Source organism: Cordyceps fumosorosea (assembly GCF_001636725.1).
Source record: "Cordyceps fumosorosea ARSEF 2679 chromosome Unknown scaffold_1, whole genome shotgun sequence".
In the NCBI taxonomy this organism is placed as follows: domain Eukaryota; kingdom Fungi; phylum Ascomycota; class Sordariomycetes; order Hypocreales; family Cordycipitaceae; genus Cordyceps; species Cordyceps fumosorosea.
The window spans coordinates 1,914,420-1,941,628 of NW_017387301.1; the positions used below are offsets into that span (position 1 = coordinate 1,914,420).

Sequence of the window (27,209 nt, forward strand, 5' to 3'; positions counted from 1 at the left end):
ACCGTCTTACTACAAGCCAGCCAAGGGACCAAAGCCCTGCGGGCTCCGATGATGATGGCAGTTCCGGGATACAGCTGCATCTTCCACTAACACAAACATAGTCTAATTTGTGGATAAATTGTTAGCGGTAGCTAGTGCGGTATCGTGGGACTCCGGGCTTAAGCCGGCTGCGAGTCGCCGCTGCGGAAGTCGTGCTCACTTACACCGGGGATGTCGTTCATTCCCAACGGGCCAGGACGGTGCCGCAAGATGCGGAAGCCGCTGAAGTGGCATGGTCAGCTGCATCAGGCTTGCTGCTTTCCCGCCTTTAGCTCTTGTACCTATAGTTGGGCTGCGTCCCAAGAAACTCCGACACTTCATCACGCTTGAGGTATACGAAAGCGAAAGAGCGGAAAGTCTAATCAAGCGCAAGTCTGCTTTGCATAAAACTAACCTTGAAACCTCTTGAGTTACTCTGGTTCGTGGAATCGACAACATTGATTAAAGACAGTGCATTGGTCTCCGAAATCATCTACAAAACACCTCGCTCAAGTCCATATACTAGCAACGCTGCAGCACTTTGACATCTCCTACATCACGGGCTCCTACCCGATATCTTTACTTCTCACACGCCAGACTTGCAGCCACCAAAGCCTCAACTCCATCAAATGTGCAGCCTGAACGGCTACAACCCGGACACCGACATCCCCGACCTTGCGGGGAAGGTGATTCTCATCACCGGAGGTAAGCCATCACGACTCTGCTCAACCCCTCCGAGTCAAACAATCACCTAACGCGGCCCCCTTCCCTCTCCACCGAAGGAACCAACGGAATCGGTAGGACCGCCGTGCAGGAGCTCGCCAAGCACAACCCCGGCCACATCTACTTCACTGGGCGCGACCGGCAGGCCGCCGACTCGCTCATCGCCGGACTGCCCTCTGGCGCCGACGGCCGCGCGCTCGCCACCTTCCTCCCCTGCGACATGTCCTCCCTCGAGAGCGTGCGCCGCACCGCCGAGGCCTTCTCCGCGCCGCGGCTCGACATCTTCGTCGCCAACGCCGGCGTCATGGCCACGCCGCCCGGCCTGACCCTCGACGGCTACGAGCACCAGTTCGGCATCAACCACCTCGGCAACACCGCTCTCCTCCTGCGCCTGCTCCCCGTGATGCGCGCCACCGCTTCGCTGACCCCGGACGTGCGCTTCGTCGCGCTCACCTCGCTCGGGCACCGCGCCGCCCCGCCGGCGGCCGGCGTGGAGCTGGCGACGCTGCGGACGACGCAGGAGGGCCGCTTCGCGATGGGCGCGTGGGCGCGGTACGGGCAGAGCAAGCTGGCGGCGATCCTGACGGCGCGCGAGCTGGCGCGGCGGTGCCCGGAGCTGACGAGCGTGGCGGTGCACCCGGGCGTGGCCAAGACGGCGCTGGTGGCGGACCTCGGCTTCTGGCAGCGCATGCTTGTCTACGTGACGAACCCGGCGGGGCTGCTGACGCCCCGACAGGGCTGCTTCAACACCGTCTGGGCGGCGACGGCGCCGGGCGTCCGCGAGGCGGCGGCCGCGGGGGGCGTCGCGTTCTTCGAGCCGGTGGGGATGCCGAACGCGGGGGACGGCAAGTGCTGGGACGACGAGCTGGCGAGGGGGCTGTGGGAGTGGACGGAAAATGCGGTCGGCGTCAAGGCGTAGGTGGTTGGGGGGTTGTTGACGTGGTAGGATGTTGGCGGAGCTGGGGTAGTGACGGTCAATCTTTGCCTGTTCTCAGTCACTTTGTGCCGCATTCTGGCACTTGTTCCGGTTTAGCAAAGCATTGGCATTGCATAGTCTAGCCAAGCGGTGGGAATAATGATGAATGTGGTAGAACATAGTAAATGGTTGGATTCTCAGCGCTGTACACAACCCTCGCTCCGCTCCTCTATACTGTTTCCCAGAGACCTTGGCCTCTATTCCATTGCATATGCTCTTTTCCTAGAGCACAGAGGCACCGCGTGATATATTTACACAAAGACGTCTTTTTGGGCGGGCAACGTAATCCTGTTCTAAATGGCTGTATTTATTTGGTAGGAGCAGGGGCAACGGCGAGAGTTGGCCTCACGAAGCTGTGAAGAGTCAGCCAGCTGTACAATTACCGGATGACGCGCCCGCTGATCAGACGAGCGCGCCGTTGGAAGGCACACGCACCGGTCGTTGTGGTAGACTTTTGTGTTTTCGCCCAGCAGCTCCTTCTCGCGCTTCTGGTCGGCCCAGTATCTGCGGACCTGGTCGCGGTCCTCCTCGGCCTGGAGCAGGGGAATCAGGTTGATGCGCGCCCACATCTTCTCACGGGCGAGTTCGCTGCACGAGGTCAAAGTCGGTTAGCATAATCTCGGTTGTCACATATGGAGTCGGCGGGTTGTTTTCGGGGGCAAGTGACGCACTTGGCTTCGCGGATACCGTGGAAGAGCTTGTACCAGCCGTAGCTCATGACGATACCCATGCCGATGAGCAGAGTTCCGGGGCGGAAGCCGCGTGCGGGCAGGTTACGCTGTGAGAGATGGCGTTAGCCGTGTTGGATATGACGTTGAAAAACTAAGTCGTGGATGCGCTGCATAGGCCAATTGCCGATCGCTTTGCACCGCTGGGCGCTGCGAGAAGCGCAACAGCGCGTCCTCCAAAGAACTGGCCGCGAAAAGTACACACCTTGTACTGGACGGGCTGGTAGCCACCCCTGGGGGGCATATCTTGAGCCATGGTGGGCGATTTTCTGGATGGTTGGCGAGGAGCTCGGCTGGTAATTGGGCGATGCACAGGGGCAATCGGGGCGAGAAAATGCGATTGGGTTGCGAGGACCTGATTGGGGAACCGATTCGGATCGATGGATAGACGCTCCGGGCCGTCAATTGATGTCGTCGGCTGTCTCGTGTGGTCAAATGACGGCTGAGGAGCTCTGGTGAGGCGATTAGTTTGCGTGCCTGGCGATTGGCCAGAGTGGAAAATTACATAAGCAGGATTCTTGGTGGAAGTGCTGTACGGAGCAATGAAGGAAATGCGCGGCGATTTGGACTTTTAACTCCGGGAAAAAGTTGCAGTCGTAAAGACTTAAAAATCTTGAATATTTTTATCTGAGAAAAGATAAAAGAACTAAACCTGAAATGTGGTGAAGCAACGACAGCTATTCCTCCGTCATTCTACATGATTAGGCGCTAGCTGGTAGATGCCGCGTTGGTGAGGTTATGAGTAGAACAGGCTAAAAAAAAAAGAAGAGAAGAGAAGAGAAAAGGAGCGAATACTATTTTTCGAAAAGAATAGGTATTGTTGTTATTATGTAGCTTGACACTATCGCTCCTCTCAAGGTTTGGGGTCACGTAGGAGTACTCTTTTCACAGAATGGGCGGCGGCTTCGTTGCCGTTCTCCCACCAGCTCAGCGTCTGATTACAGGAATGGACCATCCAGCAGCAATGGAAAGACATTCAGCTGCTCAATTTGGTTGAAGCACGGGCTGGGTGCAATCCAGCCCAAAGGTCGGCCTGCGCTTTGCAATTGGCCCCCAACGACACGGCGCAAGGCCGCTAACATTCTACTAGGAAAGCCACTAACAGAGCCTCAAGCTGCTAAGCCGACTCCAACCTTTTCCCCCGAAAAAACATGCCCGCCCCATGCCCGAGACAGCGGCGGCATGAAGGTAAAGTTTTTTGGAGAAGGGGTTTGCGGGCCGGATTCGGACCTTGATGCAAGAGTGGCACGGTTGCATTCTCTGGTGCGATGCGGTGCTGCTGGCATGTGCAGATGCGACACGAGACGGAGGATTTAGACAAATTAGACAGGCTGCGTGGACTATTTATTGAACGCTGGGCTGGGCTTACATCCGAGCCTGTGATTTTAGGCCGACAAGGCTCCTCAACGCCGAAGTCGTGGACAAAGAAAGATAGGCAAAGGGTAGTAGATGCGCCGAGTGAGTAATGAACGAGTTGGAGAGACGGGCATGGCCATGGCTATCGTCGGAGGCAATCAGTGTACATAGGTATGTACAGTACACACATGCGTGCCGTGTTGGAGAAGTCGGTGACGTGACGAGCCAATGGCGTAGACAGACGTACCCGTAGGTGGCTCACTATTTACCTGCTGGGGCCATTTCTCCAAAACGGGTGTCTTGGTCTCCAACTCCAACTGGCAAAGGCTGGCTCGTGAGGGGCAAAGTGCGGATAGTTTCGTTGCTTTGATATGATATGCCGATGGGAGCCCGAGGCCTGGTCAAATGTCAGGAGGAAATGGGGTGCTGGTCGGTGCCCTGCTGATAGTTACAGTGCTTTGTTGCCTACCAGTGGCAAGCTGTTACATAGATCCATGCCGGGCGGCTCGATTTCCGCCAAGGCAAGGCCGAGAGACATTAACGCTGGGCCGCTATCTACTGTACACATCACTCTGTGGTGGCAAGGTTTGTCAAAAGAAAGCAATGAAGGGGTCCGTGGACGAGTCAGAAATCATTACTGGCAATTCAGGATCCCTGACATGGATCCTCAGTCGCTGGAGAGAATGGCCGAGGTCCCGTACCCGCAGCTGAATGACATTAGCTTGTACTTTGCGAGAAACATGCCATTCGAAAGGCGCCCGTCGAGCTTGCCTTCCCTTTTTTGCCCTGAAATGCCGTGACAGCCTGTAACACATATCCGGCCGGCGGCTTCAACAAGGCACCTTGGTTGCTTGCTTCTTCACCCCACCACTTCGAAGCTCAGCTTGCCAGTTGTTGTATTCGTAGCTCCCCTGTCATGTCATCTCTGTTATTATAACTTTCTTGTCGAGATGGACCGGCCCTCTTCTCGCCGAGTTGAAACCCACAGAGAGCTATAACTATCCCAACCAGGCAATAAAAGCTATCAAAGGGGAGCCCGCCAATTTTTTCTTTCTTTCTCAACTATCAACTATCTCGCCTGTTGTCGGCGGGCGCGCCGGACAAACAAGGAAAAAAAAAATAAATTAAAAAAAAAGAAAAGAAGAAAGAGAGCACGAGCTCGACCTCGGACGGCGCGCGCGCTGACGGGCTGGCCGCGCGCGACGACGAACCGAACCAGGCTGATGAGCACTGTTTCTTCGGCTTAGACCGGCCCTTTCCCCAAAAAGACACGAAGTGGTGATCCAGCGCGCGTCAATTCCACTAGCAGCACTGGACTAGTTTCTAGTTTGAACAAACCTTTTTTGTGACTGTACTTTTTCGCATGATGTGATTCCGGCGGCACGCCCGTTAGGACTGGAGACAGGGATTGCCAGCCCGTCCGTGGCTGAAAGAAAGAAAGAAAGAAAGAAAGAAAGAAAAGACGCCGCAGAGATGAGGGGATAGATAGCCCTGCTCCCCAACACAACACCCACACCCCCTGTCAACAACATGTTTGTTTGTTTTGCTGCAAGTTGGAAGACAAGTTGGCCTGATCATTCATGAAAGCTGGGCGTTTCTCACATGTTCCGCCGAGCTTCTCGCCATCCATCGCATCACACCACACCCCCTCCCCTAGTTACTGTGTTAGTTGTCCGGAACCATGACCGTAGCTTCCCAGCTAGTGGCCCCCCCAAAGGAGAAGCTTTTCCTTGGTCTACCTCATCGGGCTCATTAATACCGACCTTGTTAAAGTTTCTCGGGCCGGTGACTTTATGGGGTGTGTGTTGTTGTGACTCGCAGACCCAACAAGCCTTATAAGACGACCGCTTGCCGCCCAACGCACCTCACCACATGTCCTACATACATTCTCCCGCTTTACACAATGCATTCAGATTAATTACTACATGTCATACCTCAGCTCTCCTCTTCACACTCTGACCGCTGTCATTTCCCGTTCCAGATAACCGGCCAGCCTCGCACCAACCATTTTCTCTGACACGCGTGGCCCTGCATCACACCGACTTCTCGCCATGCGCCCATAGGACCAATATCAGGCACCTACCTCCCTACTTCGGTCCTGTTGCACGACCTGGCCTGAGACAGACACACATGCATCATATATACCGACACGGCAGCACACATACCACACCGGCGCTCAAAAAGTCTGCAACGGCCCGGCTCTCCAACACCCAAGCTCAGCTCACCCGAGCACATATGGATCCTCAAGCAACAGGACAACGCTTCCGCAACTCGTCGTCCAAAGGTCTTTGACAAACAAGAAGGTCTAAACATACAAACACCCAAGACTCACCGAAAACACATCGACACCTGCATCCCCCCATCCTCGACCGGCCAGCCATGTACGCCCGGTACAACCAGATCCCCTACCCAACCCACAAGTCGCCCATGGACGGCGACACCGCCCACCGGGACCTCGACTGGATCGCCGCCGCCCGCACCGACCGCGTCTTCGCCCTCGCCCCCTCCCCACGCGGGCCCGTCCCCCGCGCCGCCAAGCTGCGCCTCCTGCAGACCGCCTTCTGGCCCGCCCTCGCGCGCTGGGTCGAGGCCCGCCAGGAGGTGCTCCCCGGCGGCACGCTCGTCGGCGGCTGGTGGCGCGCCGACATGCTCGGCATGCTCGACTGGTACCGCGACTGCCTCGGGCTCGTCCCCCGCTGGGACGACGCCGTCGCCGCCCACAGGGACGGCGTCTGGCGCGACGCCCTGCTCTCCAGCCCCTGGTTCCACTGGCCCGAGTTCTTCCACCTGCTCAAGGAGCCGGTAAGGGACGCGGAGGGCAGGCTGGTGACGGAGGAGGCGACGGGGGGCGTGTTGTATAGGGATAGGGACCCGAGGGGGGAGGGCATGGAGGACGCGTTCATGGATGTGTGGGAGGCGGTGGCGAATAAGAGGCCGCTGAAGAAGACGGCGAGGGGAGAGTTTATACTGCCGCACATGCTGCCGCCGAGAGGCGAGTGGAAGCGAATCCAGCAGCAGCGTCGCAAGTTGATGGCCCAGGAGGCCGCAGAGATTGGTCCTTGCGCTTCTTGTTGATCCCCAAGCGGCTTCTGCAGTATGGGCAGCTCTTCCCACCGACACTCTATTCATTCATTCCATCATCGCATTGACAATTTTGCACATCCAGCGCTTGATTTAACCTCTTTTCGGCATCTTTAGTCTTCTTGATAGAAATACGGTCTTGTTTGTACCATTTGCATAGCGAGCGGAGCCACGAGACGAGCATGGTAGATGCTCTGAATTCGAACACACTTCATACAACTTCTTATTTCAACTTCAAAAAATACTAGTAATTCTATTATGTATGTCTATCTTATATGTAGTGTGATGATAGTCTAGGCCAAGGAATTTCCCTTCTCTTTCATCCCCAAGCGCTGCAATCCATAAACCACTCCATAGCTCGTACCGACACGGTCAACAACACAGTTCACCAAACAAGACGCCAGGAGATCACATCAAATCGTAAAAGAAACCGCCTTCCTTATGCACCGCTCGAGGTCACTTCATTCTTCAGAGCCTTCTCCCCTCCAAACGCCAAGTTTTCGAGCCCCTCGCTGAGCTTCTTGGTCACCATGTCTGGATCCGGCTCGTCGCCCCCGACAAAAGTCCAACTTTCCTCAGTCTCATCATCGTCCTCGTCAGCCTCTGGCTGCTCATTCTTGCCTGCCTTGCGCTTGATTAAACTCTTGGCATACTCCATGTCACGGTAAATCGATTGAATCGCCATGTCGACACCATGATCCTAGCCTCTTGTTAGCTCAACCTCGCAGGCACTGGCTGATGGAAAACTGCTTACCTTTCGGATTTGCTCCCCAAGCACCTTGGCCTTGACAATCATTCGCTCGTTGCGCGTCACCTCCCAAAGTGCCCGTCCGAAGCTGTTGGTACCCCATTTCTTCACCCACACACCAACACCAAGGTCCTCGACGCGACTGGCAAAAAAGTACTGGTCACCAAAAAATGGCCGAATAATCGTCGGAATACCAGCTCTCAGGCTGGCGCCAGTGGTACCGGAGCCTCCGTGGTGTGCTGCGGCATCAATCTGCTTGAATAGCCAGTCATGAGGGGCAGACTTGATGACGTGAATCTCGGGTGGCATCTCCGGTTCTTCGACGCGTTTCTTGTCGGGGTCATCCTTTGACGAGATGCGGTCGGACCACCCCTTGGATAGAATGCACCTCACGTCCGCCTTCAAGACTGCGTCAATGACTTCCCTAGTCATCTTGGCAGGATCGTTGACAATAATGGACCCGAAGCCGACATACACCAGCTTCTTGCCATCATCACGCGCCTTTTGAATAAAATCAGCGAGCTCTTTAGGCGGTGTGTAATTGTCACCCTCATCCAAGAACCAGTAACCAGTGATCCTGATCCAGTCTGAGAAATCCAGTGGTGGTGCCACAACGCAAGGACTGAAGTTGTACAGGAACGGGACCTTGTTTGGCTGCATCTTTTCTAGGCTGGTATTCGGGAGACGGAGCGTCTTGTTTCTCCACCGGTTGACTTGCTGGGCTGTGGCCTTCCAAAAGATGTTGTCAAACATGACGTACGTCATGTAATTGTACGCGCCACCCATCTTATGCTCAGGCATAATGAAGGCATGAGGATAGGCGCGCGTACGAGTCCATGGCATGGTGAATGCTCGAAAGTATGGAATGCCCAACTTCTCCGCAATGTGTATTCCTGCCATTGCTGAAGGGGACTCAATCAGGAGGTCAGAGCCTTCGCAAGCCGTGTAAGCAGAGTCCAGAAGCTCGTCCAACCAACCTCGGAAAGTTGAGTTGGCTTCTCGCAAGAACGCTAATGTGAAGGTACCATTCTCAATGCAGAGGCGCATGAGCTCGGCTGGGTCTCCTTCAACCTTGGCAAACTCAATGCCGTGAGACTCAACCCAGCCCTGAAATTCGGCATGCGTCGCGATGCGAGGTTTGTGACCTTCTGCTAACAAGCCCTTGCAAAGAGCAATGTACGGTTGCACGTCGCCTCTTGAACCAATCGTCAAGCAAGTAATCTTCATCGGCGTAGGCGGCTTGAAGCTGAGGAATGAAGCATCGGTATCCTCCAGCAAAATCGTAGGTGCATTGGGCAGGCTGGAAACGTCATGGGGAAGTTCCAACTCGCGCTCCGGATGCTCTTCTTGTCGGGCAGCCTTGAGTGCATCTCTCTCGGCGGCGTATTCATCCTCGTTCTGAGCATCTTCAGCTTGTTTGTCGGAGCCCTCCAAGAAACGATGCGTCTCTAAGTCTTGCAGAAGCGTTACGGCGCAATCGTCGCGAACGTCGCTTTGTCTGAACTCGAAGAACAACTCTTCGTGTCCTCGAATGACGAGGACAAGACCGGAATAGCCGAATCGAAAGCCCTTTTCTTTGTGAACTGTCTCGATATCCTTAAGAGGCAGAATCAACTTGGTACGCGTTCCAGGAAGAAGGCTTCGAAAGCAAAATGACTGGTCGCTGATGTAAATCTTGCCGTACAAAGGCAAGACGCGCAGGATATAACCAAAGTAGGTAGCCTGAAGCCTTTCTGTGTCGGGCAATGCAAAATGTGCCCGGAACCGCTCCATAGACGTTTGAATCTTCCCCTCGGAATCTTCTTCGAGGTCATCGTCATCAGCTCGGAGGCCGGCGGGTTCATCATAGTGCTTCCCGCCGCCTTTCCACATGCCCGACACCTTTTCCACGTATCCCATAGATTCGGTGGCTAGAAGAGAACTCACGCGTTTGCTAGTCTTGTTCAAGTAGTCCGCAAACGCACCGGCCCTTTGCAGCGGATATGTCCCCATCTTTGCAATGCTTTGAAGGCTAGGCGTAAGTGGTCGTTCCTCATCACGACTCTCTTGCTCATCTTCTCGGCGCAGTTGATCCAGATGCCCGGTTGTTGCGGCATGCCGGGTGAGATGAAAGGTGGCGTCACTTCCGGGGTGCAAGATCTGGCTCTGTATCAGGCTCTCTGAGTGCCCGGGATCTGTTGGCTGAGAACGCATGATGGTAGGTCGCTGGAATGCATCGCTACCATGTAGAATCTGGCTAGCGGAGGGGTCTTCAGCCCCCGATGCGGTCATGCTAGAGAAGCTCGGGTCTTCCATGGACGACTTTTCAGACTGCAAATTGGAATCTGAGGTGAAGAATCTTGTTCTTGGAGTCTTGCCTCCGTCAGATAGTTGGCTATGGGGTCTCGAGCTACTGAAGCTTCGTCGTGGGCTGTGATCACTAAACCCGCTGGTAAGCGGTCGTTGATGATCATGGCTAGATCGCTCGGTGCCGCCGAATCCGTCTCTGCTAGTTCGGGATGAAATCTCGACACTGCCGCGAGGGCTAGTAGCCGCCGAACGGGGGGAGAGTGTCGCTTTAACAGCTTCCTGCACTTTGCTAGTATGGATTTTATCCAAACCATTTTTCGTTTGTGAGGATACGTTAGCAAGAATCTTGCCTTTTCCTCGTTGCTTCTTGGCCGTGGAGTCCTCAACAAGAATCTTCAAGACATGGATGGCTTCTTGTCCGAAAGAGAAGAATGAGAAGAAGTACTGCTAAGTTAGTATGTAGGGTTACTTGCAGGAAAACGTATGACTTACCTCATCAATGGCATAGGTTTCGTCGTTGTCAATGACGCGAATCTTGCAGGTATCGGAAAATTCTACCATTTGAGTATCTTCGACATCAATGATGTTCTCAATGGGTAATGATATCTTGACGCTGTCACCGTCATTATGACTCCTGAAAATGACTCTTTGGAGGCTTTTGACCCATTCTTTGGCACTGGGTGCACTGTCGGCTCTGAAGTTGTAGGTGCGTTGACTGGTGACGACCTCAAAATGCAATCCATCCTTGTCCCGGTCCGTGACACTGGCCGAGATGCCAAATCTGAGATCGATCTGGCCATGGGGAAAGTATAAATTAGTAGCATCGCGATAGTACGATAGCACATCGCCTTTGAGACGGAACCAGTATCGATTATACTTGGGGTTGCGTTTGCCGCTCTTGGATAAGTAGCCTGACTTGGCCACCACGTGCTACTACGATGTCAGCGATGCATATAATGGATAGAGAGAGCCTGGAATCGGGGCGCACCTCTTTCTTAGGTAGATAAGCATAAAAACAAATATGTTTCGAGGTGATATATAAGAAGCCTTGTAACAGGACGCTTTGTAACAGCCAACAGGGATATTCTGTTCGTGTGTTAGTGGCTTGCTGATAAGGGTGAGAGAAGCGACAGCACCTTCAATAACCTGCTCAGGCTCACTGAATTCGAAAATTTCCATCAGACGACGAGCTAGTGGCGTTGTCTCGTCGTCATCTTCTGATGGCCGCAAGTCGGCGGATCGGCGTTCAATATCGAAGCTGGGACGACTCGACATCTCTGCCCTGGCTTGCAGCATTCGACTCATGACGGAAGGCCGTCTGGGCGTGGGAGCACGTGCGTCTGCGGCGAGAGAAGGCTGAGTATCACTGGCGTCACTGTTCTCAGTGTTCTCTTCGGCAGAGGGGGGCGGCTGGGATAGTTTGCTTGGCTCGTGTTTAGACTTCGCCTTGAGCCTCGGTAGCGTAGCGAACGACTTTAGTAGCCTGTGTTTGGAGAGCGACTTCTTGTGTTTGGCAGTTGGTCGAAGTACAGTCGTTTGTGACGTGCTGGGGGGACCTGAGGGAGATTCCTTGGATCCGTCGTCTTCGTCGCTGCTGTTGCCGTCGAAGCGGGTGTGGAAGTCGACGCGGGAGCCGGCGGCTGCAATAAGTCCAAATATGCTCTGGTTCATGTTGACTGACATTGGCGTGGCCATGACTTGTGGATGCGCCTCGTCGGCTGAATCATCGCTATCCTGCAGCGGCTCTGGGAGATCGGGTGTCGAGGACGACAGGCCGGGGGCTTTCCTACGCATCTTGCGGCGCCTGCTGGCTAGGTCCTGGTCTGGGCCACCCGAGGCCGGTATGGGCGGTGAGGAGGCCATTATTGTTAGGAGTATGATATCGTGACAGAGGAGGCAGGTTCCGAGAGGAAATTGAGCGTCGGGGAGTATATGTTGTGCGGTTCGCGGCCGAGGGCTTAGGCGTGGCGATGTTGGGGCGGTTGGTAGCGAGAGGGTGTGAGGGTGTGCTGCCTGCGTGCTACATGGAGCCAAGGGAAGCAGCGCGGAGTGGTGCAGTGCAGTGCAGTGCCGTCACAGCAGCACAAGGTAGTGTCACGCTGGTGGCTATGCAGTGTCGACGGCCGCAGCAAGATGTGTGTATGCAGAATAGATAGAAAAGGTACGGGATACAGCAGCAGTGATTGAGAGAAGGCGGCGGGGCGGAGGGCTCATCGGATGACGACCTTGGGCGGTCCGTGGTCCGTGATAGAGAGCGCTTGTGACGAGATTGGGTTTGGCGGCATCGGGGCATGTGGATGGTGCTGGGTGCTGGATGCTGGGCGGGCAGGTGCTGGTGCAGCGCTGATTGGTCGCCTGGGCTCTGTGGGCTCGCTTTGGTTAGGCATCGCCGCCCGCTGCTGCTGCTGTTGTGCCTGATGTTCAAGGCCATTCCAATCATTCGAAGTTGAGGCATGGCGGTGGCTTTTTGTTGAGTTGCAACGTCACAAATATGACTGATAGGCTATCGAACAAGGGAGTCGTCTTTCATTTATTAGCTAGGTATGCATTACGTTAATCTAGGCATGTTTGGTTTTATTCCCGTTTGCTGGACTGGAGACCCGCCGGTACGATCGTCCTGTTATTACCTCCTCGAACTCTACAGGGGGCCGTCGCCTAAATTTAGGGCCTCATCATCACCCTGCTGACTCTGTCAACATCCTCTTGCATGTGACACCTTAACTGACCAGCAGAGTCAGTGACTGAATAATGACGGACCACAAAATCATTGATCCCATTCTCCTTCTCCTTCTCTACTCTGTACTCTCACACTCCTTCTCCCTGACATGTTTGACTCACTCTGCCTGCGCAAGCCACTGCCAACACACCCCTGCACCATCAATCATGCATCTCAGCCGGAGTAGGACAAATACCAGGCTTGTTAATCAAGGATGAAAAGCAATTTTTGCAAGACTTCCTGGAAGTGTAAAGAACAGTTTATGCGAAGAACCGTGTAGATGTAGCCCTGCCATGATTTTCGCACCCCGGCTCACAGTGCGGCCAATATGCCGAACTCTCCCGACCAACCCGCACGCTACGGACCGGACTTGACGCCGCCCGCCTCGCTGTCACGGCACCCATGGGGTTGGCCCAACCTATTCTCTCCATGTGCATGACTGCATAATCACATCTTGGCGTCACATTTCGATAGAGATTCATCGCAACCCAACCACATGTTCGCACGGCTCTCACCATGGCCGACACCAGCACCAACACCCCGCTATTCCCCAGGTCCCTCATAAAGCCCGACGCGGCATCAGCCTTCCCACCAGGCTATGAGATCCGCCCTCTCCAAAAGGATGACTACGCTAGAGGCTTCATCGAATGTCTGCGAGATCTGACCTGGATGGCGGAGGTGACTGAGGCCGAGTTCAATGAGCGCTACGACGAGATGGATTCCGGCGGCAAAGGCCCCTACTACTACCTTGTCATTGAGCATGCTGGCCGGATCGTCGGCACTGGCTTGGTCCTGGCCGAGAAGAAATTGTGAGGATCATAGCATCTGATTCACGAGTTGTAAACACTCCTAACAATCTGTCAGTATCCACAACCGTTGCACCGTTGGGCACATTGAGGAAATCTGCATCTCCAAGGATCACCAGAGCAAAGGCCTAGGCCGTCTCCTCATGAATGCCCTCAACTCCGTCGCCGACAACGCCGGCTGCTACAAAACTATTCTCAACTGCAGCGAAAAGAAGCAGGACTTCTACAAGAAGTGCGGCTATGAGGACTCCGGCCTAGAAATGGTTCATTACGTCAAGGGCGCCGCGACACCGCGGTGAGCATGACTTGTATGACTTTGTACTTTGGGCAAAAGCTCTCGTGTATCCAGGAGCACAAAATAATAAAGTGTAAAAAGTATAGCCATCTGCTTTTTGATAGTAACCCGACCAGAGCCACCGTTCGAACATGATAATACATTGAAGATGCAAGCCGATTAGTTATTCATTACGTCCATAAGCACAGTTTCCCACTGCCGTTACCGCCAGCGACCCAGTCCATGCTGGGATGGCAATGCGCTACCGCGGGGACTGCTGTGATGCCGTCACCGCCAAGCTGCGCCAACTGGCTTCCATCTGACGCGAAAATGTCCACAAAGCGATTCATGTTACCAATGGCAAACTTTTGGTAACCGTCTTTGGGTCGCAGCTGCCATTGCGGCTTGAGAATGGTCACCCAGCGCCCGGTCTGGTTATTGTGCTGAATTATATGAGCAGGCTCAAGTTCCGACTCATCGATGTCTTGACCAGGAGGCCATTTTCCGGCCTCAGCAAAGTTGTAGATTTTGATTGTGTCGTCATATGACGACGTGGCCAGCTGGCCACCCGCGCTCCACGACGCGTGCGAGACAGAAAGTCGGGAAGAGTGCTCGCCCAGAAGCGCGGGATGCCGCAGCTCGCCTTTGCCCATGACCTTGCGCAGATCCCAGATTTTAATCGTTCGATCCAGAGAGGCCGTTGCTAGGAGATGTGGCTGTAGGGGATGTAGCGAGAAACCACCGATTTTCTGCTCTGACAGGGTCCATAGCTCTTCAGATTTCGGGTCTCTTAAATCATACCGGCCGACACTCCCATCCAGCGTGGAAAAGTAGAGGATGTTGGGCTCTGATGAGGCCATATCAAGCGCTGAGATTGGCATATCGTCGTGGGGATCCTTTGGAGCAAAGATCTGGGTTGAAACGCCTTTTTCGAGGTCCATTTTCCGTATAGACGAGTCGTAGGACGACGAGAATACGGCATTGTCGTCTGTATGCGAAAAGACGAATGATGTAATAGTTCTCGTATGCGTCTTGAACGCGGAAATAACTGGATCCTCAACATCTTCCTCCTCGTCGTCTGCTTCCGGCGCTGTCTGGGATCCATCGAAAACCCCCATTGCGCCTTCTTTATCGCCGGCAAAAACAATAGGTTTATCCTCAATGGGGTGAAAGCCGAGCGCATAGACACGCTGGGGTGTAATTTTGATGTCTACGACGCGATTAGTACGAGGATAGCGGCCACAGGGCGCAAAACGTACCGTTCGGAGCCCAATGCTCGTATAATTTGAGCGAGCTCATTCGCAGACGCAGTTCCTTCAATCCTGAATCTGTAGTTTCTTTGATGTCGTCCTCAGAAAAGGTTCGCACGCCGGGTTCTGCGCCGCGGAAGATGCCGGTGATCCCGGCAACGCTGCTGCCGTATTTTTTGCCGTCAACCACGATATCGCCGAGGCTGAGGTCATCCCCAATTCTCATCTTCTTCGCTTGCGTCTTGCTGGCCTCGAACTCCGCCTCCACCTCCAGCTTCCGCTTCAGCGTCTCATTGTCCGCGCCGATGCCTGCCAGGCGAGAGCTCATACGAGTCGGCCTGGCCGGTTCCCTCTTTACCGGCTCCGCCCGCGGCCTCTTCTTAGGAGGCGCTCTTGGTGCTGGTTTATCTGGTATGACATTTTTAGCGGTAGCCGCGATATCCGTCAGTAACGCTTTGTTGGCGGCGATATTCTCCAACCGCCTTCTTTCGAAGGTGGTCATCTCCGCGGGTTCTTTTTTGATAGGCATTGTGGCAAATTTTTCGAGAAAAAAAAAGGAAATATATGCGAGGCTCAGCAGAATGAAAATGATTGGACTAGGCCAAGAAAGCGCACTCACGAAGGCTTCTTTTCATCAGCGAGAGAAACATGAAGTGAAGGTGAATTGCCGATTGAGTCGCGTGTCGCGGCGCGTCAGAGTCGACCCACATTTATTTAAGTGGTTTTTATGGCGCGAAGTCACGGGCAAAATCGTTGATGGCCCACTTGCCTCATAGGTAATGACCCCTAATACGAAGATTTCATACCCGTAAAAGTTGAAGGCATCGAGAAGAGACGGCGGCTGTGGTCGAATACACCCAGATATCTTCTCTTCATCATGCCTCCGAGTATACTGCCATTTCTATATCAAACAAGGACAATTCAACATGGCATCCGCCCAGCTACATTTGCGCGGTTCGTCCGACTGGTCTCCTCGCAAAACAAGCCAAACTACTCAATTCCATTTGAGTGGGAAGATGATCCGCATCATGATGATTTCTCAGAGAAGGCGTCATCGCAGCCATCAACAATCACTCCGTCGGAAGCCGAGATTTTCAAAGGCATCTTTGATGAAATTTCACAAGGAAGAATGCCAGTCTCCAAGAAAAAGACGGCATTTAATACAATGAGGGAGCAACCCGCGTCCACGGCAGCATCCGACGTTAGCCAATTGGACACAAAAGCCAGATCAATCGTCGACCAGGCAAGACTCACAGACTTTCGCGACAAATTCCTGAGCCGATATCCTTCTTCACTCCGCAGCGCGGCGCAAGTCGCGTTGGGCCTCTTTGAGGTGCCGGCGAATGAGGAGGGATCTAGCACCTACATGGAGCTGAAGGAAGCTGATGCCTCCAATTGGGCGGAAAGAGCCATGTATGATCGGCTGCGATCAGAAGAACGGGACCGTGTGGACCGCCTCATGGACAACTGCGCCACGGACGCCGAGCTTTGGGATCTTATGGAGCGCGAAGTATTTTCACTGCCAGAAAGGCTTGGAATTGTCCAGCAAGCTGCGGCAACCGCGCCAAAGAAAAAGAAGAAGAGCACCAAGGCAAAGGGGAAGTCTGTGGTCGGGGGATCGGTAGAGGATCTCGCAACGCAACCTGAATCTAAACCTGACCGACGCCTGATGGATGTCCACGGGCGACTCTACCCACATTTCCTATACAACGGCCTGAAACTTTTGGACACAAAGTTCAAGCGTTCATCGCCATACGCTTTCAAAATTCTCCCTCGCGTGAAGGAATTGGGCCTGCCATCATACGTCCTCGGTGTGTCAACCTCCTTCTACTCTAGACTCGCGTCGCTGTACTGGACCAGGTTTGGAGACTCGAATGCGGCTTTAAGCGTGCTTCAAGAGATGCTGTCGTCTGGTCTTTATGCGAACGATGAGTCGATGGAAGTTGTGGACAGTATTCGCGACCATCTACATGGGTGTACTTGGGGCGCACAGGGGCCGTTCGTGATGGCCATGATGGAGTCTTCGCCATATGACGCGAGTCTATCACAGCGACTCGACAATATGCAGCGTTACATCCACACCTCGATCGATCAAGAGAAACAAGACGGCGCATGAGGCTCGACTTACCACCGGTACTAATAATTGCAGCTGGCTGCATGTATAACTCCCATCTTGTATTTTAGCTGTAAGATAGCCATATGACACATTATCGCATCCCGACTGACTGCACTTTTCTACAGAGAAATGGTTATGAATATATCATGTTCGACATGGCCTGTTTGTGAGTGCTGGTTGCGCCTGCTGAACATGCTCGGCGGCTACTGCTTGCAAACGCTTGCAACATACTGCTCCGAAGACGTGTTACATCGAGGGGAGAAGGCGAATAGCCATGCACACGCCAAATCCTGAAAAGCTAAATTAGCAAATCAGCAAGTCTATATGGACAGAAGCCAACGTGCAGAGATGCCGCCATTGAGGCCACATTGCAGCACTTTGAACGACAATAGTGTCTGTACGCAATGTAGTCGCCGAAAGCGAAAGGCTTTTATCATAAGCTCGAACATACATCTCGGACTTGCGTTGCTGATCACTTTAGTAGTGTGGTAGGCGGACGCCATGCGCCAATTGTATCCGACTCAGGGTCCCGCGCCTGTGCCAGACCGAGGACAGCGCCGAAGCCTGCCATGGGGCGGCTGCTTGCGAGCAGTTGGGGAGGTTCGAGCCGACCTCGCACTGTCTGAACCCCATCTTGCCCAATACCCTCGAGCTTACTGGGCTCCAAATAGCTAGAGCCCCCCCTTCTCCAAGGCAACGCCGCAAGAAACCCGAAAGCGCCAGCCGAAGCAGCCCCGATTCTCCAGATAGCAGCGCAACTCCCATTATAAGAGCCCCGGAAATTCATGACTGACCTCTCCCATACTGGCCAAAGATTGAACTCTCATGCAAAACCGTCAGGCTATGGCAATCTCTTTGGCGTATTCAGCGGCGTCAATGATGCAAACACAGAAAACAAGCCTTCTCATTGGTATAAAAAGGTGTCAGACACCTATTGCGGGCAGCGATCTCCTCATGGATGGGAAAGGATCGTATGACCATATATGGGAGTTGTTGGGCCACTTGCCACGACGAAAGACGGAAGTCGACCATCTAGTTCAAAGATATTTGTACCAGCTGAATGCTGTACACGATTGTGTTGATAATTGACGTTCAGAGCAAGCTACGATGCATTTTGGAACCGGAAATGGGGGAATGATGACTGAGTGGCCATTGACCTGCGTTGGCTGAGTTTGCTCTTTGCCATGTTGGCCTTCGCAGTGCTTTTGGATAGCTCTCCAGATGCGGCTATTGAGGAGCAGCGAGAAAGCGGGAAAACTTTTGAGAAGGTTTTCTGGGCTTGTCGAAAGGCTGTTATGCTGGCGCCAACCTTTACTGGCGAGAGCCCCGACCTCGTCCGAGCTGGAATTTTGATCAGCAAGTATCGTACGTACTTCGGACAAAATTAAGACAGCTGGCTCATGTCCAGTCTCGCGATAAGGATGGCCCAGGCCCAGGGAATGCAAAGCGATGGCGAGAGATGGGGACTCCCGGCCAAAGAGTTGGAATCTCGGCGGCGTATCTGGTGCAAACTGTACTCGCTGGACCGATCTCTCTTGTTTGCTGTGGGCAGGCCTTACACATACACGAGAACCATCGCATAAGGATGAATAAGGGTGGATGACATGACGGCTGAGGAGGCGGAGTCTAATTAATATTGTTTTAAAAGAAAGAAAAAATTCGGTTTTTTTTTCCAAATAATCATTAAAGTATATTAGTTAAGTCTTTATATAAAATACCAAGAGAATGTACTAGCTCTACTGGGTGACCAGGCTGTAACCAACCTCGTCATTTATTTAGGCCAACCCGCACCTATAACGTGGCGTGAAGCATATGATCATTAGATTTGTGATTGAAAACGCAAACGCATCAAACGTGCCTTCTTCATTGACTGCGCCTTTTAAACGTGGCGTGAGACTTTTTATCATTTTTGAAATTCCGAAACGATCAAAATCACGGGTTTGTCGCTCGACTACCTATCTGCCTCACCCTGGGATGCCCAAGCTTGCCTTGAGCTGCGGTATTAATAGCTCTCCACTGTCATTGCGACTCACTCGTGGACTTGACAACTCCTCACCAGGCCCTCCACTTGAGGAAAAAGTTCTGAAAGAAGGGTAGCAGCTATATTGCTACCGTCAACCACTTTTGTGACTCTGCTATATCAAAATGGACCGAATTCATTCACTACTAGAATGGGCTGCTCCTAAAGGCGTTCAAATCAGTGGCGTTCTGCCCCAAGCGAAAAAGAATTGCGGCATTGGAATGACAGCGACCAAGACTATTCAGGTACTGAGCGCGACCCTTTCTTACCATAAAATTGCATAGCTACTAATTAGCAGCAGAAAGGTGATGTTTTGGTAACGGTACCTACCCGTACTATGCGGGATTTAGCAACGGTATCAGCAGCCATCCGTGCCAAGTTGCCTCCAAAAATGTCAATACACGGTCTCTTGGCCGCCGACCTCATTCTCAACCCTCCCCCCGAAAGCTGGATGGAGGTGCTTCCGACTATCGCCGAGTTCAGTTCTATGCCCTTTTTCTGGCCCCGGGCCGCCCAGGAATTGCTTCCAGGTACCGCAAAACACATATTGAACGAGCAGCAAAGCAATGTCCGCCGAGATTGCGAGCAGTTTCAAAGCGGATATCCTCATGTCGCGTTGGACGACTACATTCGTGCTTGGTTCGTTGTGAGCACCAGGGCGTTCTACCAGGAGACCCGTCAGACACTTCTTTATCCTTGGCACGATCGCCTGGCGCTAATGCCTGTTGCTGATCTTTTCAATCATGCGGCTGCTGGTTGCAAAGCCTCCTATGATGCTGATAGCTACACCATCATCGCAGACCGTGAGTATTTAGAAGGTGACGAGGTCTACATATCATACGGCCAGCATTCAAACGACTTTTTGCTGGCTGAGTACGGTTTCTTATTGCAAAATAACACAAACGATCGATTCAATCCAGAGGATTTAGTTTCTTCTAAATTGAACGCAGAAGATACCGCGCTGCTTAGGCAAATGAAGACTCTACCTGCTCTGCGTCAAGTTTGCGGGTCTGCAACCGAAGCGGAACCCATATGCGATGATGAAGGATGGTTTGAGGATACATCTGGATCGGTAGATGATGTGCGACTTCAAGAACTTCTGGAAAAGTTTCTGGAAACAATCAACGGGTATCTTCAAGACGTGTTAGCTTTGGATGACGGAAATCAAGGATATCAAACGCTCCTTCTACAGCGCTGGAATCAGATAGACGAACTCGTACGAAACGGTATTCGGCTAATTACTTTGAACAGTGCATCTCAGCCGACATAATAAGTCAGGCCTTGATAGATGGTATTATTCGAAAAGTACAATGGCTTTTCATGGCTGTTTTATTTTCGCCGCCTTGGCCGTGTGGACGGGTACATCCAGGCGAGGCGCGGACGTGAATGCTCAAGATTTCCATGGGCGAAGCGCACTGCACTGGTTTGCAATTCATGGGGGCAGAGAGATGGTGCCATTTTTACTGCAGAATGGTGCAAACGTCAACATACAGGATCATTGTGGCCAGACCGCGCTCCACTGGGCGGTTGCTCGCAATTCCCCCATCACTGTCAGGCGGCTTCTCAAGGGCAAAGCCTCAGCCAGCGTGCAAGCCAGCGACGGTTCAACGGCCATGCATATCGCGGCATACACTGGCCACTTGGATATTGTGACTCTTTTATTGGAAGACAAGACGCGTAGAGAGCGACGCCGAGGACGCACTGCCTCCGGGCCGCAACCGAGGGATCTCGGAGTGGTTAACTTGGCCGCGACAAACGCCAACGGATTCACAGCCAAGACTGTTGCGGAACTCGTAGGCCACTATGAAGTTGCAGACGTTCTCAGAGCGGCGGCGCGCGGTGAGCCTGCGGCTGCGTGCAATGGAAGCTGTCGCGGTCCGGCACGACGCACGCTCTATCGACTAAAACCTCGGATCCGGGTCAGAACCGACCCCGAGTCTGATTATTTACAGACCCAAGACGGTATCAGCACTGTTGGGATACGCTTGATGAACGATGATGTGCAGCTCTGGCTCTATGAACGATCAAAACTTTCCCAGAAGAACAAGGGTTGTTAGTGCTGTGAGTCGCTTCCTTTCCCACGCGCGAAGGGTCTGGCGTGCCTATCGCGACTTCGGAGCGTACATACATGCGCACCGTCTCCATTCTCCATGAGATCTGTCAAAAAAAAAAAGGGTTAATCAAAGGCGCATATAGACAAGGTCACGTTCAGCCTTGCTCATTACGCGTTGTGGTCGAACCCGGTCTAGGCGGTATCAGTGGAATTACAGCTGAACTTAGCTGAAAGCCTTGCCGCCACTTGAGTCCGCTTTAGCGCGCAGCTCGGCCAATGGTGCCTCGACCCTGTACACCATTCACCCTTTGGCCAGCATTCCTCTTCACTGCTTTGGCAAGGTTTCATAAAAAAAGAAACTTGTTTGAATCTACCGGTCACACCCTCACAAGTCCATCACAAAGTGAGAGTCGAGGGGTTCGGAAACGAGACTCGCTAGGCCGAACCAGTCTTCGAGCCAATTCTCGCCGGAAAGGGATGTACAGTATTGGCTCTGCAAACGTACATGTACATAGCTACCGGTAGCTCTACAGACCGTCCATTCCGGAGCTCAGACAAGACGCCTTGTACCGGTACGAGCAGGGAGAGATCAGCCACAATGTGCTGGGCGATTCCCGGCCCCCGGCTTGTGAAAATCAGCCCCGGTCTAGACAAGGCTGTCTCGAAGAGTCGAAGCTCAGGCCAAGGGGAAGTCCCAATTACTTATAAGACAAGAAGGTGAACCATTCTCCTACGCTGTCTTGACCGAGGTTCCGTTCTGAGCTTGCGTCTTGTCGCTATTTCTACCACCCCTTTGCCGAATCCTCATTTATACCCAGACCCTTGTTCAGTCCTCAAGCTCAAATTTGGCATTCACTTACACGATGGCGGACCCGATCCAAGAGCAGCAGCAGCAGCAGCAGCAGCAGCAAGTCGTCAATGAGAAGCCGGTGACAAACGCTCCGGCCCCGACGACGACCCATGGCCGGGCTGGCGGCCACATCAACGACCAGGAAGTGCAGTTCTGGAAGGAGCGAGGCCACGACCTCCTGGCCCGACCATCGGAGCACATCAACTCGCGCTCGCCAGCCGGCGCGCAGCCCTGGTACGCGGGCTTCTTCGAGTGCTTCTCCCCCGTCGACACCTGCCTGATCACCTGCTGCCTGCCCTGCGTGACCTTTGGCCAGGTGCATCACCGGATGCAGCGGTCCGCCGAGCTCGAAGGGTACGAGCCCATCAACACCAGTGTAAGTCTGAGCAGCAAGTTGCCTTCCGTCTCTCTCTTGCTGATGATGGTTGCCAGTGCCTGCTGCTGTGCGGCGCGGCCTGCGTCGGCCTGGCGTGCGTGCCCGTGGCGATGCAGCGCCAGATGGTCCGCGAAAAGTACAACCTCGAGGGCAGCTGCATCGGCGACTTGGCCAGGACGTACTGCTGCGGGTGCTGCGTGCTGGTGCAGAACGACAAGGAGGCGCAGCATCGCGAGCGGCTCCTCCGACAGGGCGGCGGCGGCAGCGGCGGCATCAACGAGCAGTACGCGCCGGCTCCCGCGATGGCCGTGCCGGGTCAGCAGGTTTGAGAGGGCGGAGAGTTTTGATCTCGCGGCCAGACGAGTCTTGGAAGTAGCATGCCTTTTTTGTGTGTTTCGATATACCACTTGCTGAGTTAGTTGGAGGAGATGCTGCTTGCCATGTATGTCTGTTACATTCTTTAAAACTAGTTTATTTTGTTTGTGTTGGTCCAGAATCTCGGCAGCCTGTAAGAGGGAGGGCAACGCTCATCTAAAGCTTCGCGTGCCAGACTTTGTAAGCGAAATCGGGGTGGATTAAATCGAAGGTTCTTCGATGATAACCCTGATATGACTGCTTGTGCTGAGGCATCGCGGCGGGTGACGACCGTATCCGGTTCCAGAGGTGTTCTTGTAAATCACGTTCCCTCACATTGCACTTTCTCTTGAAGCCATCACCAGAGGGCAGACAAGCGGAGATTGATGCTCGCAAGCCGTGCGATTTCCATCAAAAGACTCGCTACACACTGTTGATGACTCTTTCGACTTGCTTACTTTAGTCAAAAAAAAATTTGTTCATGTATACGTCTCTTCCGACTCACTCGGCTCCGTAAGACGGCTTCAAATCAGCCGGTACACGCGTCGGCCCACCACAAACAAGGCTGTGAAGCAGCGAGCCTAAGAATAATAAGGAAAATAGGCCAATCTTGCCAATGATATTGTCGCATCCATCTTGGTACTATTTGTAATCAATCTACAAGGGTGGGGGCATCAACAAGATGATCCCGAGCGGCACAGGCTCTAGCATGTCATAAATGGAGCATCCCAGAAATCACTGTCGCTTTGTCACCTGCGATATATCGGTTGCAAGAGTTGCATTTGTCTTCATTTCTAATTTGAGAAAATGTCTTTGGAGAAGATCACCTTCTTTGATCTCCCTAGCAAGGAGCCGTGTAATTCGTGGTCCCTCAACCCATGGAAGAGTAAGTGCGGGGATCCGGCCGGACACGGCGGATGGATGTCGACACTAACATTACTCGCTCAAAGCTCGCCTGTTGCTCAACTACAAGGGTTTGGATTACGAGACAAAATGGGTACGTCTATAACTTGCATGTAGTCGGTTGTTGCGTCATTAACGAAAGCCTCAGGTTGAATACCCAGACATCAAGCCGACGCTGCAGCCTCAGTGAGCACTCTGCTGCCACCCATTACAACTCACCGTGGTTGATACTAACATCCCGATGTAGCGTCAAGCCGAATGACACGCGCTGGCCATTCACCATCCCTGCCATCAAGTTCCCCGACGGGACCTGGGCGCAGGACTCGCGCGTCATCGCCGACCTCATCGAGGCGCGCCACCCGGAGCCCTCCGCGCACCTCGACTCGCCCTACCAGGCGCGCATCGAGGCCGTCCTGCCGCGCGCCTTCCGCCCGCTCATGGCCATCGGCCTGAACCAGATCCCGCGGCGCCTGCTCAACCCGCCCAGCGTCGAGTACTGGGTGCGCGACCGCACCGCGGTCGTCGGCGGCGACCTCGCGGAGCACGAGGCCAAGAACGGCGGCACGGCGGCGTTCGCGGCCGCCGCGCCGGGCTTGCAGGAGGTGACGGCGATGTTGAAGGAGAACCCGGACGGCCCGTTCTTTAGTGGGAGGGAGGTGAGCTACGCGGACTTTGTATGGGTGGCGGCGCTATACTTTTTCAAGCGCATCGGCGAGGACGTGTACGAGGGTGCGCTGGAGGCTTCGGGAGATCGAAAGGTGCATGAGGATATTCTCAAGGCTGCGGAGCCGTGGTTGAAGCGGTGCGATTACTGAACCAAGTTATGATGCGGATAACCGGCCAGCACAGCTCGAGATGAAAATTTCTGCGGAAAGGATAGACCAGCCATTTTCTCTTCATATTTAACAGATACATTGGCCAGGATTTCCATAATAAAGTATACATCAGTGTATCCGGCACCAGGCTGTGCCCCTGCCTACCCCTCGGACTCTGAGGCTCGGACTTTTTAGCCGCGCCGTCAACTAGTTTCTTACACACTCTAGGGAGCCGAATCTTGGTGATCGGCTTTTTTATTAGCAGCAACATGCGTTACGCAGCATCCACAATATCAACGATGCCTCTCCAACATAATGCGGGTTATAACCGCTCGCACTTGCAGAGTCCGAGGGCGGGACGGTGGCTATGCCGACAGGACAGCGCCAGGGTGTGAATGCACAGTCAACGCTCCGCCAGACGATGACAAGAATCATCTTTCAACTTGAATTTTTCTCATTTACAACTTTTGCGGAACCCAATAACATGGACCAACCTATTTGGGAGAAACGCCGATGTGTATATATTCCAGGTGCTGCTCCAGAAGAGAGTAAATGATGCTTCTTTGCTACATCAACAACTCCATTTCTTCCTTTTTAATCTCACAATGCCTTGTCTGCACAATCTCATGGTTGCACTCGCAGCTTCGTCCATGATTGGCCTTGCTCACGCCAAAGCCTGCCCACCACTTGGCCGTGTCTTCCCAGCCCCGCGAAGTCCGAGCCAGAATAACGCCGTGCAAGAGGCCGTTTCCAAGCTCAAATCCGCCTTGAACAGCACATTCTCGGCCAACCTGCTCACAAGCGGCATATCGGTCGCGGTCAAGTCAGCGCACGAAGACAAGCTACTCTTCAACTACCACTACACCCCGCCGGTCCTCTCCGGCATCGGCACATCCGTCATTGACGAGCACACCATTTACCGCGTGGGGAGCGTGTCCAAGATGATGCCCGCACTGTCGGCACTGCAGAGCGATCAAGTCGACATGCATGCGTCGGTGCTGAAGTATCTTCCCGGGCTGGCAAAGACATCGGGCTCTCCCACTTCAGTTGACAGGATTCCATGGGAGGCCATAACTGTAATGGATCTTGCGACACACTTGTCTGGTCTACCCCGCGACAGTATGCCGGAACGTCTCTGGGAAAGAAGTTATTTTGCGCTCTGCTAATTGCGTTCCAGTGGCTTTCGACCTGGCTCTGATTCAAAACGGCCCGTGGACCGAGATGGGCCTCCCGGCTGTTCGCAACGGCACGGGGCCGACCTGCTCTGGCCTTCCGGGAACCAGGAAGTGTACGGCGGACGATATCATTAATACAATTAACCGAAAACCGCTGGTAGAGCCGCCTGGCGCCACCCCTCTCTACTCCAACTTGGGCTATGCGCTGCTCGCCATGGTCGTTGAAGCTGCAACTGGAGAGAAGTTTGACCAATTGGCTCAACGTGGTATTTTTGACGCGGCCAACATGACAAGCACATCTTTCAACGGGCCCGTGGAGAGATTCCCAAAGGATGGATTTGTCCCAAAGGGAGAGTCTACCTGGAACGCCACCTTGGGAATTTTTGAAGCGTAAATGTTCCCCCGTGTCGCCCAATCTTCTATATGCTGGCTAACATGAAGTAGCGCTGGAGGACTGTTTTCCAACTCTATCGACATGATATCCTTCACCGAGACCATCATCACCAACAAGTTTCTGTCGCCAAAGAAGACAAGAGACTGGATGAAACCGGCCGCACATACCTCGTCCATGGGAATGTCCGTCGGGGCCCCGTGGGAGATCCTCCGCAGCAACACCTTGACGAAGGACAAACGCGTGATTGACGTATACACCAAGAGCGGAGACTTTGGGCTGTATCATGCGCTGATCGGTGCCGTCACGGACTACGACATTGTCATGACGGTTCTCTCTGGCGGGGACGAAGTCAGTTTAGACCCGGACACGCGCACCAAGATCTTCAGCACGGTCGCTCGGTCATTGGTCCCGGCTGTTGACCAGGCTGCTCGAGACGAGGCGTCTTCTTCGGGTGGCTACGTGGGCACCTTTACCGACAAATCGACCAACTCTACTCTTGAGCTTGGTCTGGATGAGGGCCCCGGGGTTGTCATCAAGAAGCTTGTCGTGCGCGGGTTCGATGCTCTATCCCACATGCCCAACTATAGCCTCGGTATCGCGAATTCGAACCCTTCCGGAGCCCGAAACATGGCAGTCCACGGCCGCATGTACCCGGTGGACATCAATGGCGACGCGCCTTCTGCATCAACACACGCCAGAAGTATAACCGACGCCGACCGATGCAGAAACAGCACCGTCACGGTGTGGCGCGCATACTTCGACACCACAACGGAGGAGCAAAGCGCTTCAAAAGACGATGCGCTGTTTTATGCGGATGGAAGCTGCGAGACTTGGTTCAGCCTTGATCAGACGTCGTACAATTACCTCAGCTTGGGAGAGTTTGTCTTTGCACATGATGAGCGCGGCCGTGTACAAGCTGTGCGGAGCCCGGCATTCAACGTGACGTTGACTTGATGGACTCGTTTTTTACCAGTTCTTTTTTATACGTAACCCATATTCATAAACAAGAGACCCGGTTCTCATCGGCTCAGCAACTTGTGCCTGACCGACTTGGCCAACGGCTAGATATTGTTTGTTTGTTTGTTACGCGGGGTAGCGCCAAGCCCGCACCTCGGCCTCACTTGCCAGCCTGATAATGCTAATATGGACTGTTCCTTCGACGTGCGTCATATGAGGGGTGAGCTGCTC

General features: G+C 53.6%; 10 protein-coding genes across 10 annotated transcripts; 7 read left to right on the top strand and 3 right to left on the bottom strand.

Annotated features, from left to right (window-relative positions):
• Nucleotides 1-647: 647 nt before the first annotated feature.
• Nucleotides 648-1,660, top strand: ISF_00620 (NAD(P)-binding domain protein; the record flags this gene model as incomplete). The annotated part of the gene is made up of 2 exons (XM_018844227.1): nucleotides 648-723; nucleotides 801-1,660. The coding sequence occupies 2 exons, from the start codon at nucleotides 648-650 to the stop codon at nucleotides 1,658-1,660; spliced, it is 936 nt and encodes a 311-aa protein (XP_018708677.1).
• Nucleotides 1,661-2,024: 364 nt separating this feature from the next.
• ISF_00621 (grim-19) lies at nucleotides 2,025-2,701 on the bottom strand (the record flags this gene model as incomplete). The annotated part of the gene is made up of 4 exons (XM_018844228.1): nucleotides 2,025-2,070; nucleotides 2,153-2,305; nucleotides 2,389-2,495; nucleotides 2,651-2,701. The coding sequence occupies 4 exons, from the start codon at nucleotides 2,699-2,701 to the stop codon at nucleotides 2,025-2,027; spliced, it is 357 nt and encodes a 118-aa protein (XP_018708678.1).
• Nucleotides 2,702-6,180: 3,479 nt separating this feature from the next.
• On the top strand, nucleotides 6,181-6,876 carry ISF_00622 (hypothetical protein; the record flags this gene model as incomplete). The annotated part of the gene is made up of 1 exon (XM_018844229.1): nucleotides 6,181-6,876. One exon carries the CDS (start codon nucleotides 6,181-6,183, stop codon nucleotides 6,874-6,876), a length of 696 nt encoding a protein of 231 aa, XP_018708679.1.
• Nucleotides 6,877-7,321: 445 nt separating this feature from the next.
• On the bottom strand, nucleotides 7,322-11,782 carry ISF_00623 (UDP-glucose:sterol glycosyltransferase; the record flags this gene model as incomplete). Its single annotated transcript, XM_018844230.1, has 4 exons — nucleotides 7,322-7,582; nucleotides 7,637-10,363; nucleotides 10,412-10,849; nucleotides 10,997-11,782. 4 exons carry the CDS (start codon nucleotides 11,780-11,782, stop codon nucleotides 7,322-7,324), a joined length of 4,212 nt encoding a protein of 1,403 aa, XP_018708680.1.
• A 1,369-nt stretch (nucleotides 11,783-13,151) lies between these two features.
• On the top strand, nucleotides 13,152-13,740 carry ISF_00624 (Acyl-CoA N-acyltransferase; the record flags this gene model as incomplete). The annotated part of the gene is made up of 2 exons (XM_018844231.1): nucleotides 13,152-13,444; nucleotides 13,500-13,740. 2 exons carry the CDS (start codon nucleotides 13,152-13,154, stop codon nucleotides 13,738-13,740), a joined length of 534 nt encoding a protein of 177 aa, XP_018708681.1.
• Nucleotides 13,741-13,906: 166 nt separating this feature from the next.
• Nucleotides 13,907-15,494, bottom strand: ISF_00625 (WD repeat containing protein; the record flags this gene model as incomplete). Its single annotated transcript, XM_018844232.1, has 2 exons — nucleotides 13,907-14,925; nucleotides 14,975-15,494. The coding sequence occupies 2 exons, from the start codon at nucleotides 15,492-15,494 to the stop codon at nucleotides 13,907-13,909; spliced, it is 1,539 nt and encodes a 512-aa protein (XP_018708682.1).
• Nucleotides 15,495-16,130: 636 nt separating this feature from the next.
• ISF_00626 (hypothetical protein) lies at nucleotides 16,131-17,081 on the top strand (the record flags this gene model as incomplete). The annotated part of the gene is made up of 1 exon (XM_018844233.1): nucleotides 16,131-17,081. One exon carries the CDS (start codon nucleotides 16,131-16,133, stop codon nucleotides 17,079-17,081), a length of 951 nt encoding a protein of 316 aa, XP_018708683.1.
• A 4,936-nt stretch (nucleotides 17,082-22,017) lies between these two features.
• On the top strand, nucleotides 22,018-22,709 carry ISF_00627 (DUF614 domain protein; the record flags this gene model as incomplete). Its single annotated transcript, XM_018844234.1, has 2 exons — nucleotides 22,018-22,380; nucleotides 22,437-22,709. 2 exons carry the CDS (start codon nucleotides 22,018-22,020, stop codon nucleotides 22,707-22,709), a joined length of 636 nt encoding a protein of 211 aa, XP_018708684.1.
• An 832-nt stretch (nucleotides 22,710-23,541) lies between these two features.
• ISF_00628 (Thioredoxin-like protein) lies at nucleotides 23,542-24,452 on the top strand (the record flags this gene model as incomplete). The annotated part of the gene is made up of 4 exons (XM_018844235.1): nucleotides 23,542-23,620; nucleotides 23,685-23,731; nucleotides 23,786-23,823; nucleotides 23,885-24,452. 4 exons carry the CDS (start codon nucleotides 23,542-23,544, stop codon nucleotides 24,450-24,452), a joined length of 732 nt encoding a protein of 243 aa, XP_018708685.1.
• Nucleotides 24,453-25,057: 605 nt separating this feature from the next.
• Nucleotides 25,058-26,975, top strand: ISF_00629 (Beta-lactamase/transpeptidase-like protein; the record flags this gene model as incomplete). The annotated part of the gene is made up of 3 exons (XM_018844236.1): nucleotides 25,058-25,571; nucleotides 25,630-26,017; nucleotides 26,072-26,975. 3 exons carry the CDS (start codon nucleotides 25,058-25,060, stop codon nucleotides 26,973-26,975), a joined length of 1,806 nt encoding a protein of 601 aa, XP_018708686.1.
• Between the last annotated feature and the right edge of the window lie 234 nt (nucleotides 26,976-27,209).